The 15,927-nt window shown below is 40.4% G+C and overlaps 1 protein-coding gene across 2 annotated transcripts in view; it reads right to left on the bottom strand.

Annotated features, from left to right (window-relative positions):
• Window positions 1-15,927, bottom strand: part of TRPM3 (transient receptor potential cation channel subfamily M member 3) — a gene marked incomplete at both ends in the record, with an annotated part of 433,595 nt that overhangs the window by 26,113 nt on the left and 391,555 nt on the right. For both annotated transcript variants that reach the window (XM_084277970.1, XM_084277971.1), the window contains 3 exons: window positions 2,440-2,691; window positions 4,785-4,913; window positions 10,661-10,801. In XM_084277970.1, coding sequence (XP_084134096.1) covers window positions 2,440-2,691; window positions 4,785-4,913; window positions 10,661-10,801 — 522 coding nt within the window. The remainder of the gene's footprint in view (window positions 1-2,439; window positions 2,692-4,784; window positions 4,914-10,660; window positions 10,802-15,927) is intronic.

The raw sequence follows: 15,927 nt of genomic DNA, 5'->3' as shown, positions 1-15,927 counted from the left end.
CCATGGTGATTTAATTCCTGAATAAAAGTGGTGTAAATCTATCACTGCGCAGAGACCGGAAAAGCACATTGTATTACGCATATTCTGTTATGAAATTAGTAGATAATAATAAACTTGGACATTCAGCTTCCTCCTCCTGTCTTCACCTTTGCTTTGGCCTGTTGCTTTTAAACAGCCCAAGCCCATTCCTGCTGCCCTGCTTGGTTTCACAGGCATATTTGTTCACAGTGCCCAGAGGTAAAACCTCTAACAGCTATTTTGCTGGATACAATGCAGAGGCAGATAGGAAGAAAGCTCCTTAACATTGGAAAGATGGAAAGACTTGTCTTTTTCCTCCTTGGTCTAAAATTTACAATAGAAGCTCAGAATAAAAGCTCAGGCGTTGAATATGGTCTGTTGAAGAGCTCAGTAGCTGATACAGGGTTATTCTGTAGAAATAGGTGTGACCAGCTTGATGCTCTCCATAGTACCAAACGGTAACTTGTGAGACCACTAAATGAAAAGACAGAACCCAGGAACATAAGCATGCGTGGGATTAGACAAAAATACACAAGGGAGCCCATTGCAGCCTGAAGCAAGCAGGTGCAACTCCCAGGGAAATCTGCGTGTGATATAAATGGGCTGGCCATTGCACAGGGGAATAAGTTGGGCAGAAAATAGATGCAGTAGGCTCATTTGTGTTGGGCATTGCCTGTGCGGGCAACGCGGATGTGTCAGAGCTGCTGAGTGCACGGAAAGATGGGTAAGGTATGAAATTCAAACAACAGGAGGGCACAAAATAAAGGAACTTCCCTCCTTTAACAGTTGCCCACACCTTCAGAGCACTTTGGTAGCTAAACTGAACACTCTCTGAGTGGGTGCACAGCCTACAGAGGCTAGTGATTTTCCTGTACTTGTTTTCCACAGAAAGTGGAGTGAGGGTTGATTCATTGTACACACGTGAGGATGACAAAGGAATGGAAATTATTTTGCTGATTTGAACCTCTTTCTTTCTGTGTTGACCTCAGGAGAAAACTAAACTACTGTTTGTACTATTGGTGAAGCTGGGCTCCTATCAGCCATCCCGTAACACTGACTGCTAGAAGCTTGTTCTTGGCCAATCTCTTTATTACTGAACTGGTTTTCATACTGCCTTTACTTGCACCACGGCTCTGAAGCTTTTGGTGCATGGCATCTGTGAAAAACCCAGCAGAGCTGGGGAGTAGTTGTCCAGGAGTTTTATATACTGAGTGGTGACTACCAGATCCCTCGATGGAGGGATGTGGTCCTGGTGGGGCAGGAAACAAACAGACGGTATTGCAGTGCTTTCCCTTTTGTACTCTGATCTTTTATCTCGTGCTGCTGCTGTTTTACAGTACCTTCCCGCTGGAATATCAAGGAGAGATTGTGGTTCATGCATTCATATATGTCCTGTTTTCCTCTGATGGTGAGGAAGGGGAGTGGCTGGGTCTTTTCTTTAAGGACCATGGTAAGGCAAACACAACAGACAGCCTATTCGGACTTGCTGATTATTGTCCACATAAGGCAGATGTAATATTTGTATTTAGAGAATGTAATATGCTTCAAGTGGGTTTTATGATATTAAAAATATTATTATGATATTTTAAAAAATAATTCTTAAATCCCAGAATGCATGAAACACAACAAAGACTGGATAACTGCATACAAAACATGAGCAGATACATGTGCGGGTACTCAAATATTAGGGACATGTGCATCTGTAAACTCATCTATTTTCTTTATCTCCTTTATCCTTTTTTAAAGTAACATTTTTACTGAAATGTAAAAAAGGCAAAAAGTTAAAAGTTACATGTGTCAGCAAATATCTCTTGGTTCGTCCTGTATGCATTTATTATCACATAAACCATTTGTATTCCTGCCATGTTCTGTACATGTGATGTGGCCAGAGGACGGAGGCTGCAGTTATGCAGATGGATTTCTCATCTCTCAAGGACACACCTGAACTGGAAAGTTGGAGCAAACTATAGAAAGGTCACAGTCTTAATCATAATCATTGTAGTTTTGAACATACCCCACACTTTTGAACGTACCACACCTATTACAACACATTTTGTTTGAGAGTCTCAAGGTACCATAAACTTTTTAACCTTAACAAACCACTCTCCTTTACAACTAGCTGAGAATTAGTGTCCTTTATATTTTCTGCAAACGAGGCACAGAGATATAGGGTGGACGGTTTTGGTCTTGAAGAGAGATTTCAGAGAAAGACAATGTATTAACTGACAGAACAGGGAGAGTCTGATCTTCAGTTCTGGGGGTCTGTGCTGAGGTTTTGATTCAATAAGGCACTGATTTCTAGTTTACATGAAAATGCTAATGTGTAAAAAACAATACATATAAGTTGGCAGTGATGTCATTGACCAAAGACGTTAAGAATACGCTGGTAAAACATAAAAGGAGTACACCAAATTCTCTTACCATTTTCCCAATCATCATAACATATGGTCCCAAATACTTGTTTACTCCGAAGATGTCTAATAACCGTATGTACCAGTAAATGATGTTAACACAGTATATCACTCGGCCGTCACTCCGGAGTGGCAGATCTTGCAGACGGAGTACCATTCCAACAGAGAACAGGAGGATAGCTATGAGATCTGTAACATTCCAGTACTCCTGAAGCCAAACTTTTACTTTCTGTAACAGTTTTCCAGGCTCTGACATCAATATCTGAAGGACAGAGGATATGGAAAGGAAAGGAGCTGAGTTGTCTTAATTTACGCTTGAAGAAATCTGTCGTAAAGAGACATATGCCATACAGGCCAAAAGCAAAGCTAAGACTCCGATCACATGTACTCTTTGGGGTTTTTTTTGAGAAATCTTCCATTTCAACCATTCCTAGCCTGTATCTACGTGCAAGATGCTTAAAAGGCAAAGGATGGAAACCTCACTAAGTCTAAAATTCCCAGGAAATCAGAAGAAATATATGTATACTTTTCTGGTTTTCAAATTTATTTGCCTTACTGACAGTCTTGGAATAGAGGGAGAAATATAGAAAGATATTTAATCAGAAAATTAATATTTAAAGAAGCTGTAGATGTAAAGAAAAATATTCTAAAATATGTATCAAACTGTCAAGAAATAATTAATAACCACGGAGATCTGGATTTATCATTTAATCCAGAGAAATACTAGCTACTCCTTCGGCCTGGTTTTGGAAGTTCCACAGCTAAGAATAGAAGTCACAAAAATAATTAATCTTACCTTAAGAATTTATTGGCATTCTGTTTGCAAGAACATTTGGGAGACTTGATTGTTTTCCCAAATTACTGTTGAAACTATTCCTCAAGTGATTTCTATGAATAATTTCTAGCTTTTAGTGAGTTAACAAGCTGTTTGTTTTAATTTTCTATATTTAGCCTGAGAACATCTGAGCAGACTCATACGGTTCTTTAAAAAGATGAATGCCATTCTTATAATTTTCTTATAATTCATTTTCAGAATGAATTTTAGGCTCATCTCCTGTGAACAATCTCCCACATCTGCTTAGAAGCCCATTCCAACAAATGTTCTTGATAAACTCTTGTGGAAAGCATGATTTGGGGTGAAAGATTAGACCAAATGACACACACGATTCCTCCCAGCAGCCTCCCACCTACTGAGAGAGCAGCGGATGCTTTGTCTCTATCAGTGTTGCAGAGTCCTCATGTGGCTACTGCCTCTGTTTTCTTTTGGTTAGTGAAGTATGCCCATTATAGGCCACATGAGTAGTGTGTTTTCCTCTGTTCGTTTTATTTATAATGTAGAGCTTACCACACAGTGCTTGAAATATGTCTTTAAAGTCTTAGAGGCTGCTGCAAGACCATTTTTAGTGCAGTCCTCAAAAGCTTTTGCTGCAGAAAATACAAATGTAGGTGGTAAGAAATTCAGCCCAGGGACACAAACGTGCTGTTTCAGCTGAGGTCATCGGGACCTGCACCCACTCACATCAGTGCTGAATTTGGCCTCTGGTGTCATTGTGGAATAAATGTGCATTTGGCCAAATGAAAAGGGCACAGTGGTAGCTGCAAGTGGGAGGGACCATGAGAGAGAGGCAGGGGATGGCAGAACAACTGCACTCTGCCTATTGACTGAGTGCCACCTTAAATGCTCTGTCTCTGCTCTGTGTCCCCCATCTTTGGGGAGATGCATGCTATCGCTTGACATCATTAGAAAAAATTTCCAAGATTAAAAGGGGGAAATCCTATTAGAAATGGGCTACAATATCAACCGTGGATCTATATTTCTCCCTAGTTATGGCTGGTTTTATTTAGGACCTTTGCACTTGGATGGGTGCGGCTGTAAATTTTGAACGAACTATTTGGGATGTGCTGGGGATTCAAACATGGGCTTTTCCGTTGTCATGCTGACATGTCTCCATGTCCATTCTTGTACAGCATATCTCTTTTACCTCTCCCTGAAACATATGTTTCTGGACCACATCTCAAGGAATATAACTGAGCTTTAAGCTAACATCAGAAGACTGCCCCATACTTGTCAATGCTATTAAACGTATACCACACAGAGATCTGAACAGAGAAATTCCATGGAAGAAAGAGAAAGAAAGTTATTCTTGATTTTAAAATGAAGATTAATTTTTAGTGCTGTGTTTTAACAATCCATTTGCTTTTCTGGAAAAAAAAAAAGAAAAAAGGAAAAAGAAGCAATTTTATGATAAGCCCATTCATAAAAAATTATCCTGAAACTAACCCACCTATATATTAATATGACACCCCCCAATTGTTTATTTTTTATTATTTCTTTCTTTCTTGGGGTGCTTTTACCTCTCTCATCTTCTCTATTCCCAGAGTGAAAATGTATGAGATGACAATCCATTCCTGTGTAGACGGCCAGCGATCCATCTTCACTAATACTATATAATTGAACAGCATCAAGTAGCCTATATACGCCAGCTGTAAACAAACAAAATGAGTATCAATAGTCACTATATTTATATGACAGAGCCAGTTTCTTGGGTATGTTTTGATATTCCTAATTCCACTGTAACTGGAGTTAAACAGACAAAAGAACAACCAGACAGTGTTCTGGGTTGTCTCAAAAAGCTCACATTAAAATCACATGCAGTCTGGAGTTTGGAAAATACATGCACGAACGTCTTCTCCCCTAGCTGCATCTGCCTTCCCAACAAAACTGGGCATGGAATGCAGCCCCCCTGGATCTTCCCACAGTAGTGGGAATTCCGAGACGACTATGTCAACTAACAGACTAAGTTACCTATGTGAATATTCCTTCCCCATCTGCTTCTAACACCCTTCAGTCCTTTAACACCCCTTCAAAGAGTCGCAGAATCACAGAACATTAGGAGTTGGAAGAGACCTTGACTAAATCACACAGGAATGCATGCAGGTGGGTTTTGAATGTCTGCAGAGAAGGAGACTTCACAGCCTCTCTGGGCAGCCTGTCCCAGTGTTCCTTCACCCTCACAGTGAAGAAGTTTCTCCTTAGATTCACATGGAACTTCCTATGCTCCAGCTTGCACCCCTTGCCCCTTGACCTATCACTGGCCATCACTGAGAAGAGCCTGGCTCCATCCTCCTGACTCTCACCCTTTACATATTTATAAACATTAATAAGGTCACCCCTCAGTCTCCTCTTCTCCAAGCTAAAGAGGCTCAGCTCCCTCAGCCTCTCCTCATAAGGAAGGTGTTCCACTCCCTAAATCATCTTGGTGGCCCTGTGCTGAACTCTTTCAAGGAGTTCTATGTCCTTCTTGAACTGAGGACCCCAGAACTGGACACAATATTCCAAGTGTGGTCTTACCAGGGCAGAACAGAGGAGGTGAAGGACCTCTCTTGATCTACTAACCACACCCTTTCTAATACACCCAGGATGCCATTGGCCTTCTTAGCTATGAGGCACATTGCTGGCTCATGGTCATCCTGTTGCCCACCAGAACCTTCAAGTCCCTCTCACTTATGCTGCTATCCGACAGGCCAGTCCTCAACCTATACTGGTACCTGTGGTTGTGTTTCCCTAGAAAACCCCTTCTCTGTTTATTTTCTCGCTGTTCATGTAGCTGATTCTGACATTCCAAATCCTTTTTGTACAATCTTTGCCTTGAGCCCAGAAGGTCTTGGGAATTGGTAGAGGTCTTCCCTTCTACTTCTTTCAGTGAAGTACTTACCTAACCATACTGTGACTCGTCCACAAAACATTCCTACTTCTACTCACATTGCTGTAACACTTGGCCAGACATGTATTTACTTTCTATTTCTTGCAGGTTTTAAAGTATAACTGTTTTGCTTTTTCTTCTGTAATATATCTACCTTCTGGCCTAAGTTTTGATCCTGTGGGAAGTATGGATTATGTTTTTAGTTTCTTTTTCTTTTCTTTCTACATGTTGAATGCAGTGAAAAGGCAGGCCAGAAAAAGGTAAGACAGGCAAATCACATTGTCAGGTTCATAAAACTCAGAGCAACCCGAACGTCACACTGGAGCATGGGCTGGAGCACAGGTGAAGGGCTGTGGCTAGGGTCTGTGGTGGCCAGGTTCCAACTGCCTGTCCACATTGCCTGCCAAACAGCAGCCCTACAAGAAAAGGCATCTTAGGTCGAATTTCAATCAGAGAAAAGATGAGTCAGTTCTGTGCACGAACATTTTAGCAATTGTGGCAGAAAGCTTACTCCATACAACTGTACTTCAGTGCAGGTTTTCTCTCTCAGCTGCATGTTACTCACAACCATGGTGTACCTGGTGTCAGATTTAAGATGAAACAACCACAGAGGGGCTTGACATTTTTTGGGTAGGATTATTTCAGCATTCAGCACCTCACAGAACAGTGTTTACACTCCTGTTGTATTTGTCAGAGAACATCTCTTCTGCTCTGCATAAAAGCCACAGGGTTCTGGAATTTCTTCCAGTTCCTGGCTTGAAGAACACTCAAGAAAATTATTTACATTGACCCTAACTGCCAGTACACAGAAGACAGTGAGTTGAACCACTTTTTCTTGTCTACATAAGGCAGAGAAACAAATTATTTAATTTGACTTTCAGTTTGTGCATGATGATGGATTGGAACGCTCAGGTCTGGAGAGACTGGTCTTCCCTTAACACTCCTAAAGGAATGGAGAGCATTAGGTCAGCATCTGGGGTGTCAGCTGAGTCAGCAGAAACTGGGCAGGCAGAACTACACACACCCCTCCCTGGCTGCAGTAACATTTACTATAGTGCAAAAAGCCAGATGATACTGTCACCTAACACTCCTCCTTTTAGATCTTAATGATTATTAATTATCAGCAGATATTATTAATTTGGTCTGACTCAGCAGCCTTGAGCTGACTCAGAGCATTTGCAATTAGTATGGAAAAAGAATAGGTGGTAGGAACCACAAAAGGAAGGTGACAGGAACCACAAGTCCCTCAGTATAACTAGGGGCTTTCATGTCTTGATTCTCTTTTGCAGTGCTTTTTTTTGTTTGCTTTTTTTTCAACCTAAATTTTCTGAAAATTGCTGAAAATTTGTGCTTGGGAAGAAAACGAAAGGAAAAAAAATGATTTAGGAATAAAATGATGCTGAAATTGCACCATTTTTACCCTAGAAACAAGCCCTTCACACAGTGAGTGGCACCCTCCTTCTCCCTCCTCAGACCTGTAACTCACTGCTGCCTTCTAGGACGATGTGGTCAAACCTCAGTACTGCTGTCCATGCTGGTACTCATGATTCTTTGAAAGTGCTACCTCACAAGTATACGAACCCTCTTTTTCTTGATTTGTATGGCTTGACAAAGAGCAAGGGGCTGCTATTTTCAATCCTGAGGGCAGTTCCTGAAGAAACTAATGAGAGGAATGCCTGCTAAGAAGTTTCTAGGGTGGGTTGCTTCCTGCCCTCCTATGGATGCTGTCCCTTTCTATAGAAAACACTTCAGGGACAAACCTGAATACTTACTGTGGTAAGGGACAAACCTGGAAACGGTGCCAGCAGGAGAGTTTCAAGAGGGAGACTACCCTATGCTTTTCTCACTGATTGCAATAATTAAGTGATCATACTGCACATATATTTGAGTTTATAGTAGACTATAAACCTAGAAGATTAAGTGGTCCCAAAATGCAAAACTTAGGGCAAAGCTTTTTTACTGCTTAGAAGATGTACTCAGGGTTCAATTCCATCTGCAGCTATTCCTTCGAAGAAGAGGTAGGAATGTGGCCTCTTACAGCCTGCTAGCATCTCAACCTAAAGTTGGCAGTTAAAAAGGGGAGGGTCATTCTCTTTTGCTCAAGCAATCTCTGAGGTCAGACCTTCAAGTTATGGTTTTCAGTACAACAGCCACAAACTTGGACATAGTAGCTGACCTGAAGCCGCTGCATATCCAGAGAGAAAGGCAAAAGATTTTCTGATTAGAGAAAAAGCTGCATATTTTGTCTCATCTGCTCAGCTAAAATGTTACTTATTCAAGCATCCCCACATTTAACTCTTTTTTGCATATTTTGGATGAGGGTGGATATAGCTATAAATTAACAGCAGATAGGTAGATAGAATAGCTCTAAGTATAGTCACTCTTCTTGCATTTGGGACTGTGGAATGTAAAATTTGGAGGATTTACTTTTAAATCTGTGATTAGTATTTCTGATGTGTGCTTGTAAAAAGAGTGATAGGCTGTGCAATTTTAACCCTGTTCTGAATGCTGTTTTGTTTTTAGTCTCCAGGAGTTTCTCAATATACCAAACTGGTCCAGCACTGCATCCAGAATCCACCTTAATTTGCTCTTCAAGTTCAGTGTAGCCAAGATCCAGCTTTAATAAGTGACCTTGATGGAGACCAGCCTCAGGACATAAAACTGTAGGAACAGGTCTAAATGGAAATGCAATATTGATCTTTTCCTCCCATTTCAGAGTTGAACTAACAGGGAGAGATGGGATGCATGCGTTCCGCTTGCAGTGGAAACACTGTTCTGGTTATGCATAATACATATTGCAATGGACAATGAGACTACGCTGCTGATGAGCAGTTTCTAGGCTCATTGGCCTGGTTGATCTTCAATGGCCACACAGTTCAACACATAGTTCCTCCAAGGTGCCAGACTGGAGCAATATGCTATCATAAGCTGTCCACCCTACCTTTGTCTCTGCTGATGAGCTGTTCCTGCTGTGTTGCCTGGATCTCAGTAAGGCAGCTTCTCTTGTAAGAAGTAATCTACCCAAGGGTGCATTCTTTGTGATTAGCTGTACCTTCAGCAGTGTGATGGAAAACGTAACTGGCAAGGACCACCTGAAATCATCTGGCCAATTGCATGGTGCTGAGGGAGGATTAATTACAGTGCATCCACAGTGGAGCTATGTTTTGATAAGATAGACTTAGGAATCACTAAAAATGGAAAATCTACCATCATACAGCTTATGACAGTGTTTCTCAGAGCAGTTAGAAATTGTTTTGTAACATCTTACCTAGAACTGCCTTGCTGCAATTTATAAACCATTACTTCCAGTCTCATTCAGCAAGGATTTGTAGATTATTCTGCTTTGTTCCTCTCTGCAGCTACTTACACATATTTGAAGACTATTACATTTCTTCTGCAGACATCTTTTTTTTTCCTTCAGAGAAAGCAACCTTACTTTCTTCAATTCTTCTGTTGAAGTCATGCCTTATTAGACTTCCTGGAATATTTTTCTTGTTCTTTTTTGTGTCCTTCAAACCAGTGTATACTTGTCACATAATGCAGAAGCTGAACTGGGATAGAATATTTCAGCCAAGGAGACTGAAAGGATTGCTTCCTGCGTTGGTTTTACTTTTTGATCTCTTCCTTCTACATCCTAAGGCAATTTGCAAATTTAATAACTAATCTCTACCCCATCATCCAAGTTTTCAAAGAAAATACAGATAGCACCTATGTAGGCGTGACTCTAATGGAATCCTTTCCAATCACTGCTTCCAGATTGGTAGTGAATAATTAATATATACTCTTGAGGACTAATTGTTACAAAGCTATGTGTCACATAGTAACTTTAATATAACAGTGAACTTCACATAATTTATCTGTGAGAATACCTTGTAAATTTTTTGATACTATCTTATTTTGTCAAAATATATGAAATAATTCTTTTTCTGCTCCATTAACAAGGTCTGCTTCTTTATAACACAGGGAGATTACACTGATTTGACATAATTTTTTCCCTGAAAAATGGATATTAGCTGCTACTTGTGTCTTTGTTATCTTGTTGGTACATACACAAATGCTTTCTCTGAGAGACACTCTGCAGACTAGTCAGAACAAAGAAAAAAAATCTTCCAAGAAAAGATGTGCTCTATCTGCTTCTTTTTTTCATCAATTATTATACAATTCAATATCCTGATTCAGCCCAGCCTCCCACTGGGCTTACTGTGGGGAGCTATCCTATTGGGAATTCTCCTATAGGGAATTTTCTGGGAGCACCGACTGCAGCAAGCTGACACTTATTTTTATATCTGAAGGAAAATATACACAGTAATTCAAATTTTAACCCTTAACTTCCTGAATTAAATGGCAGTCTTTAAAAGTCTCAGGTTTGCAAGTTGACCTCCAGAAAAGATTTTTTTTAACTGTTAATGACTAAACTCTCCAATGAATGCATGCAGATTAAGACTTTCAATGAAACACACAAAATGACCTTAATCCAATTTCAGTATCTGTCCAAACAGTAGCAATATAATAGGAAAGTTTACTCACTGTATAAAACCAAAATTTAACAATAGGAGCATTGTAGAACTCATAAATCTTTCTTCCAATGGGGATCAGTCTGTGCCTGCTCTGAACTTCCTCTTCCTCCTTCTTTCTTGAGGACTCTCCATTCCCTCGTCCCAGCATTGCCTACAAGAAAGGACATTTTTGTGGCCCTTTGTGAAAGAAAATTAAGCTATTTTTTTAAACGACAAAAGGAAACTATTCAAAACTTCTCTGATTTCTTGATCTTTTGACAAAACCAGATAACCATAGATAAGTGTAAAATGCATTGTTCTCAGATTACATATATATATATTTTCAGGGAAGCTGCTGTTTAAGGCTTTGTAAACTGAAAAAGCAATGCTTTGGCAGCAGCTGTCAGCACCAGTATGAAATCCTTGACTGGTGAATAAAAAATTAGATGTGGAGAATATTTCTCCCTTTTGCTTTATGAGCAGCAAACTTTTTACCTGATGACAACATTTTGCAGCGTACTTCTACACAATAAACAGATACACACAGAAAACAGGTAAGTTTTGGTTTTAAACAAAGAAGTTCATAAGGCTAAGACTGAGAGAGAACAACAAGGGGAAAGATGAGTTGGCAGTTGCTGGACTGGAAGCAATGAAGCCAGTGATTCTTTTTACATTGCTCACAGGATCTGTCACAGGCAGTGATCCCACAGTGAACTTCACATGGATGTAGAGGTCTGACCTGCCGAGTTCATTGCAGTGTTAAGGCCTTGGATCGAAAGATCCTTCTACATGATGGTAGCTTCTTCCATAATGAAGTTCCAGACTGCTCATGCACTGCCTCCATAAGGCTTGATTTCACTGCTAACACTGCAGTTCAGACACACTGAAAACTAAGCTGAGTTCCAGAAACACACAGGTAAGAAGTCCTTAGCTTTGCAGTCCTATCAGGCAACGGGTTTGTCTACTCTTAACATTATGTACAGCTGCAGAGAGGTGGAAGGAGCTATATACTCAGTGAAGTTAATGCTTAAAGGGGGTTCCTTTCTATTTAAAGCGTGACCTATTAAATAAATGTTCTTTCTGAAGCAATTATTTTGTGAGCAAGAGTAGATTTTGGTCACTGTGCCCAGAGCAGGTTCTTACTATTTAGCTTGTGGCAGCACCTATAGTTTGCAGCACTCCTGCACATGAAAGCAACTGCAAAAATCGAAACACAGCTGTCCCATCTAAGTATACCGGGTCTGCAGGATGATGTTTTTATTTAAATGTTCCTATAATGTTTTTCTGCAAGTAGATCAAAGGACTTTCATACTTCTATATTACCTGAACCATCCCTGAAGATAACATTGTTCCTCTCTGAAACTCAAAAAAGGTGGAAAACTAAGCCCCTAAAGAGAACAAATAGATGCCAGATGCATTGTCTTTCAATAAAGAGGTCCTTCTTTTATCTATATCTGTACTTGGTGATTCAACAGGTTCCTTGGCACATACTTAACTAATCAGCTTCAGGTGAGCTTTTTGATCTGGTTCTAGAGCCCTGCAGGAACAGGAGATGCAGTTTGCACATATTTAAAACTAAGAATCACAATCTTTCCTCTTCTTCCTTTTTTCTAGTCCCCATGTGGAGCTATTCATATAGGTCTTTGGTCCTGTAAAATAATAATTAGGATCATGCATGGTCCTAGATGTTTCCGGTCTATTAGCATGGTTTTGTTTAATTTATGCAGGTTTGGGTTCTCCCCCCCCCACCCCCCGGTATTACTTTTTCCATGTGGTCCCTTTATAGTTTTGAATTTGACTATGTACAGATGATGATGCCCTGAGCATTTTCATTATAAGAGAACAAAGATTCAGGGCACAAGTATACTGCACTGAAAACAACCTGCTGAGAGCCTCTTAAAACTGTAGCCTGCTTTGATTAAGTTACCTATTTCCTTTACCTTTTTATGCCTGCAGATTTCTAAGTTTATAGCCATAAATGTGGATAAAACAATGCATATTAAAGAATTAAATATACCCCCTGTTGATTCTCACAGAGCACATAAAATCCCTTAAAACTCCATTGAGAGTTTCATAAAAAAAAAAAAAAAACCCTAACAAAAATAGCAGTGGCTGTTGGGTTCTTATTAGATAAGCAGATAGTCTGCAAGGACACGAGATTTACTGAATAGAAATACAGTAGCAGAAATAACACCACCTTCACAGAACTCCAGGTATCATTACCTGAAGTCTATAACACCTCAGTGGTTCCCTGATCTCCATCAGGCTTTGCTTATGTGGGGGAAAAAAAGAGGAGCACGATCTGCATGCTTTGGGAAAACCATCGCCCGAGAAGGCACTCTGCTTCTCTCTGCCTCCCGATGTCGGTTTAGGGAAAGCTGCCATCTGGTGCTACCACTTCCTGTCGCTTTCCCAAGGCTTTGTCTCTGCTGTCCTCTGGTGCTCAGGAATATTGCAGCAGGGTGAAAACGCTGGCAGCTTTAACAAACGAGCGGTTCTGTGCTTTAATGAAAGGGATTACATTACAGAGTTTAAATCATTCACGATTTTATAAATTTAGTGATTCTGAGATACCCTTAGCTCTCAGTGGAATCAGGGACTCGCGGATGTTGTTAGGATAATGCTCGTTCAGTGCCTGGATTTATGCTTTATGTCATGGATGCAGATTTCCTGTTCGATATTGCTTTCTTGTTGGTAATGAGGTGCTGTAATTTCATGTTGTTATAATTATTTTTGAATTAATTGTGTCGCATAATGCTAACCTCTCACCTCCCCCATGCTACAGATGGGGAATTGCTCTGAGATGGCTGGGGATTAGATTTGACCTGACGTCCCCGACTGTTAATTATATCAGGGTATTAACAAATTGAAAAGCCTCCCGATTAGCAGCGTACGGGAATAATCTAAGTGACTGTGTTAACAGAAGAGCTGCAGTGCTGCATGTGAACAAACGTGTTTTCTCTTGGAGGCAGAAGCAATGGGGTGGGAGTAACTCAAGACACTGCTCTGTGTGGGCGGCATCTCTTTCTCTAATACACAATTTTGCCCATGATTCACCATGAGTCATGCAAGGTAAGCCCGACAGCAGCTCAACTACATTGTGAAGTACTGTACAACTATATCATTTTAGCCTGAGGGGATTGATGTGCGCATATTTTTTACATGGAGATTTGTCTAATCAGGATTCTGTGGGGGTTTTTTTTTGTTTGTTGTTGTTGTTAGGTTGTGGATTTTTTTTTGTTTTGTTTGTTTGGGTTTTTCTTTTTTTGTTGTTTGTTTTGTTTTCTGTTTCTCTCCTTGCCCCCACCCCACAGTCCACCCCTCCGCCCCCCGATTTTGCTTTATTTAATTGAGGACTGTTCACTAACAGGGAACCAGGACAGCTTTGGGTTACACATTTTCACATTAATGTGTTAATGATCATATAGTATATGTATCTGTTTTATAACTAAATAGCAGGAAATTCAGTCCTGCTAGAATGATCACAGGCTCTTCAAATTTTATCTTTAGTGAAGTCTATGCACCGCACATTTACCCCATATTCACACAGAACCAGTGTGGAAACAGGACGTAGCTGGCTGGATATACTATACCTCTCTCTGCACAACCCATTGTATCCTACACTATATGTGGAAATTCTGCCTCCATGGTAGTTGCTCTAGGGTTACTGTTCTGACTTTAATTCACCTTCTTTAAGGTGAATACAGAGGAGCAGGGCTAGAGTACCAGGAGCTTAGTCACCCTGGCTGCTGAGCTCAGTGAAGGACAGGAGAGCGCATGGGCAGTTGTGTGGTGGCACTATAAGGGGTTTCCAAAAACCCCCAAAGAGAAGAAGGGAAATCCCTCCTCATGGAAAGCAACAGAACTTCTGCTTTGTGACTGCCATCAGCTTCTCCTGCTGCTGTTTTCCAGATGAGCTGAAGGAGTGCCTTGCTGCTGGCATGTGAGATGCTGCAAGCACTGTCCCCTAGTGTGGTGGGTGAGATAGGGCAGGGGCACAAATAGACTTGTCTCTAGACCTGTATTTTTAGTGATATTTTGTTAGGTTTTGCCATGGAGAAAAGGCGAAAACATACCTACTACAGGTGAGATAATGTGAGCTCAGAGCTCAACTAGGTTTGCTGCTGCTGGAAAATTCTAGTTCGGATTCCTAGTGATGCCCATGGAAATCCAAACTTCCTATTTATGTGGAAAATTAGAACTAAATGAGCAAAATAGCAACTGAGACATCTAAAGGATTTAAATGAGCTATTCTGACTTCTGAAATAAGACAATTTACTGGGGAACTCTAATATCAAAGAATGAGGCACTGAACAGGGATAAGAATGCACCAGAATCAGTATTATTTTGGGTGGAGGGTAGACTTCTGAGGTTTCTGACTAACCAAATGATCAAGAATGTCCTGGTCAGGACATTGTGTGAATACAAAATGTCCCTGGCCTTTAGACTTTAGCGCCCTCCTATTCTTCTATGTCTAATATTCAGGACTAATGACTGGCAACTCAGTGTATAAATAGTGATAAATTCCTTGGTGCTGAGGGAGTGGTGATGAGAACAGCATTCAAGTGTGCTTTTGAGAGTAGCTTCTATAAGGAAAGTCTGTTGCCTAGCATCTAGGTCTTAAGGAAATGTGTGCCCAGCACTCCTATATATCTGTTATAAAGTCAAAAGCAGGTGAGAGTAACAGCAGTTTACAGTGAATAAACACTGCATCTTTATAGTGTATCTAAATGTTCAGCTACCTACCAGATCCTTTGAGAGGAACATGAAACAAATACATAGTCACATACAGATGCTCCCATGTGGAGACTTACTTCAGTGTTGCTGTAGTCTGTGTGATCACATTATTCTGTGCAAATGAGGTGTAAAATAGCACAAAGATCATGGTGACCCTGTATCTCACCAACTCTGCACTAATACAGCCCAGGGCAAGAAGCTGACTCTTTTGGCCTATCCTTACTCACCTGGGTGTAGCAGTGCAGGACACAAAAGGTTTCATTAGAAATCAATAAACAGACCTTGACTGGATGTGAAACCTTTATGTTAGCAAGTACTTTTATAAAAATCCATATGGGTGTAATATCATAGGAATGCGGAGACTGGGCAAATACTCACTGGGTATAGTTAGAAATAGAGTTAAGTGGATTGTTTGGGTGACACATTATTTGCCAGAAATGGACTTTTGATGTGACTAAAATTATTTATAGTTCATCATTTCTGTTTAAGTTTTAAGACAAAAAAAGCTTAGAAACCCTGAATTTTGAAAATATTTTAAACATCCATGTGCCAGTCAAGTAA

Source organism: Gallinula chloropus (assembly GCF_964237585.1).
Source record: "Gallinula chloropus genome assembly, chromosome: Z".
Taxonomy (NCBI): domain Eukaryota; kingdom Metazoa; phylum Chordata; class Aves; order Gruiformes; family Rallidae; genus Gallinula; species Gallinula chloropus.
This window is presented reverse-complemented; position numbering and strand designations above follow the sequence as displayed.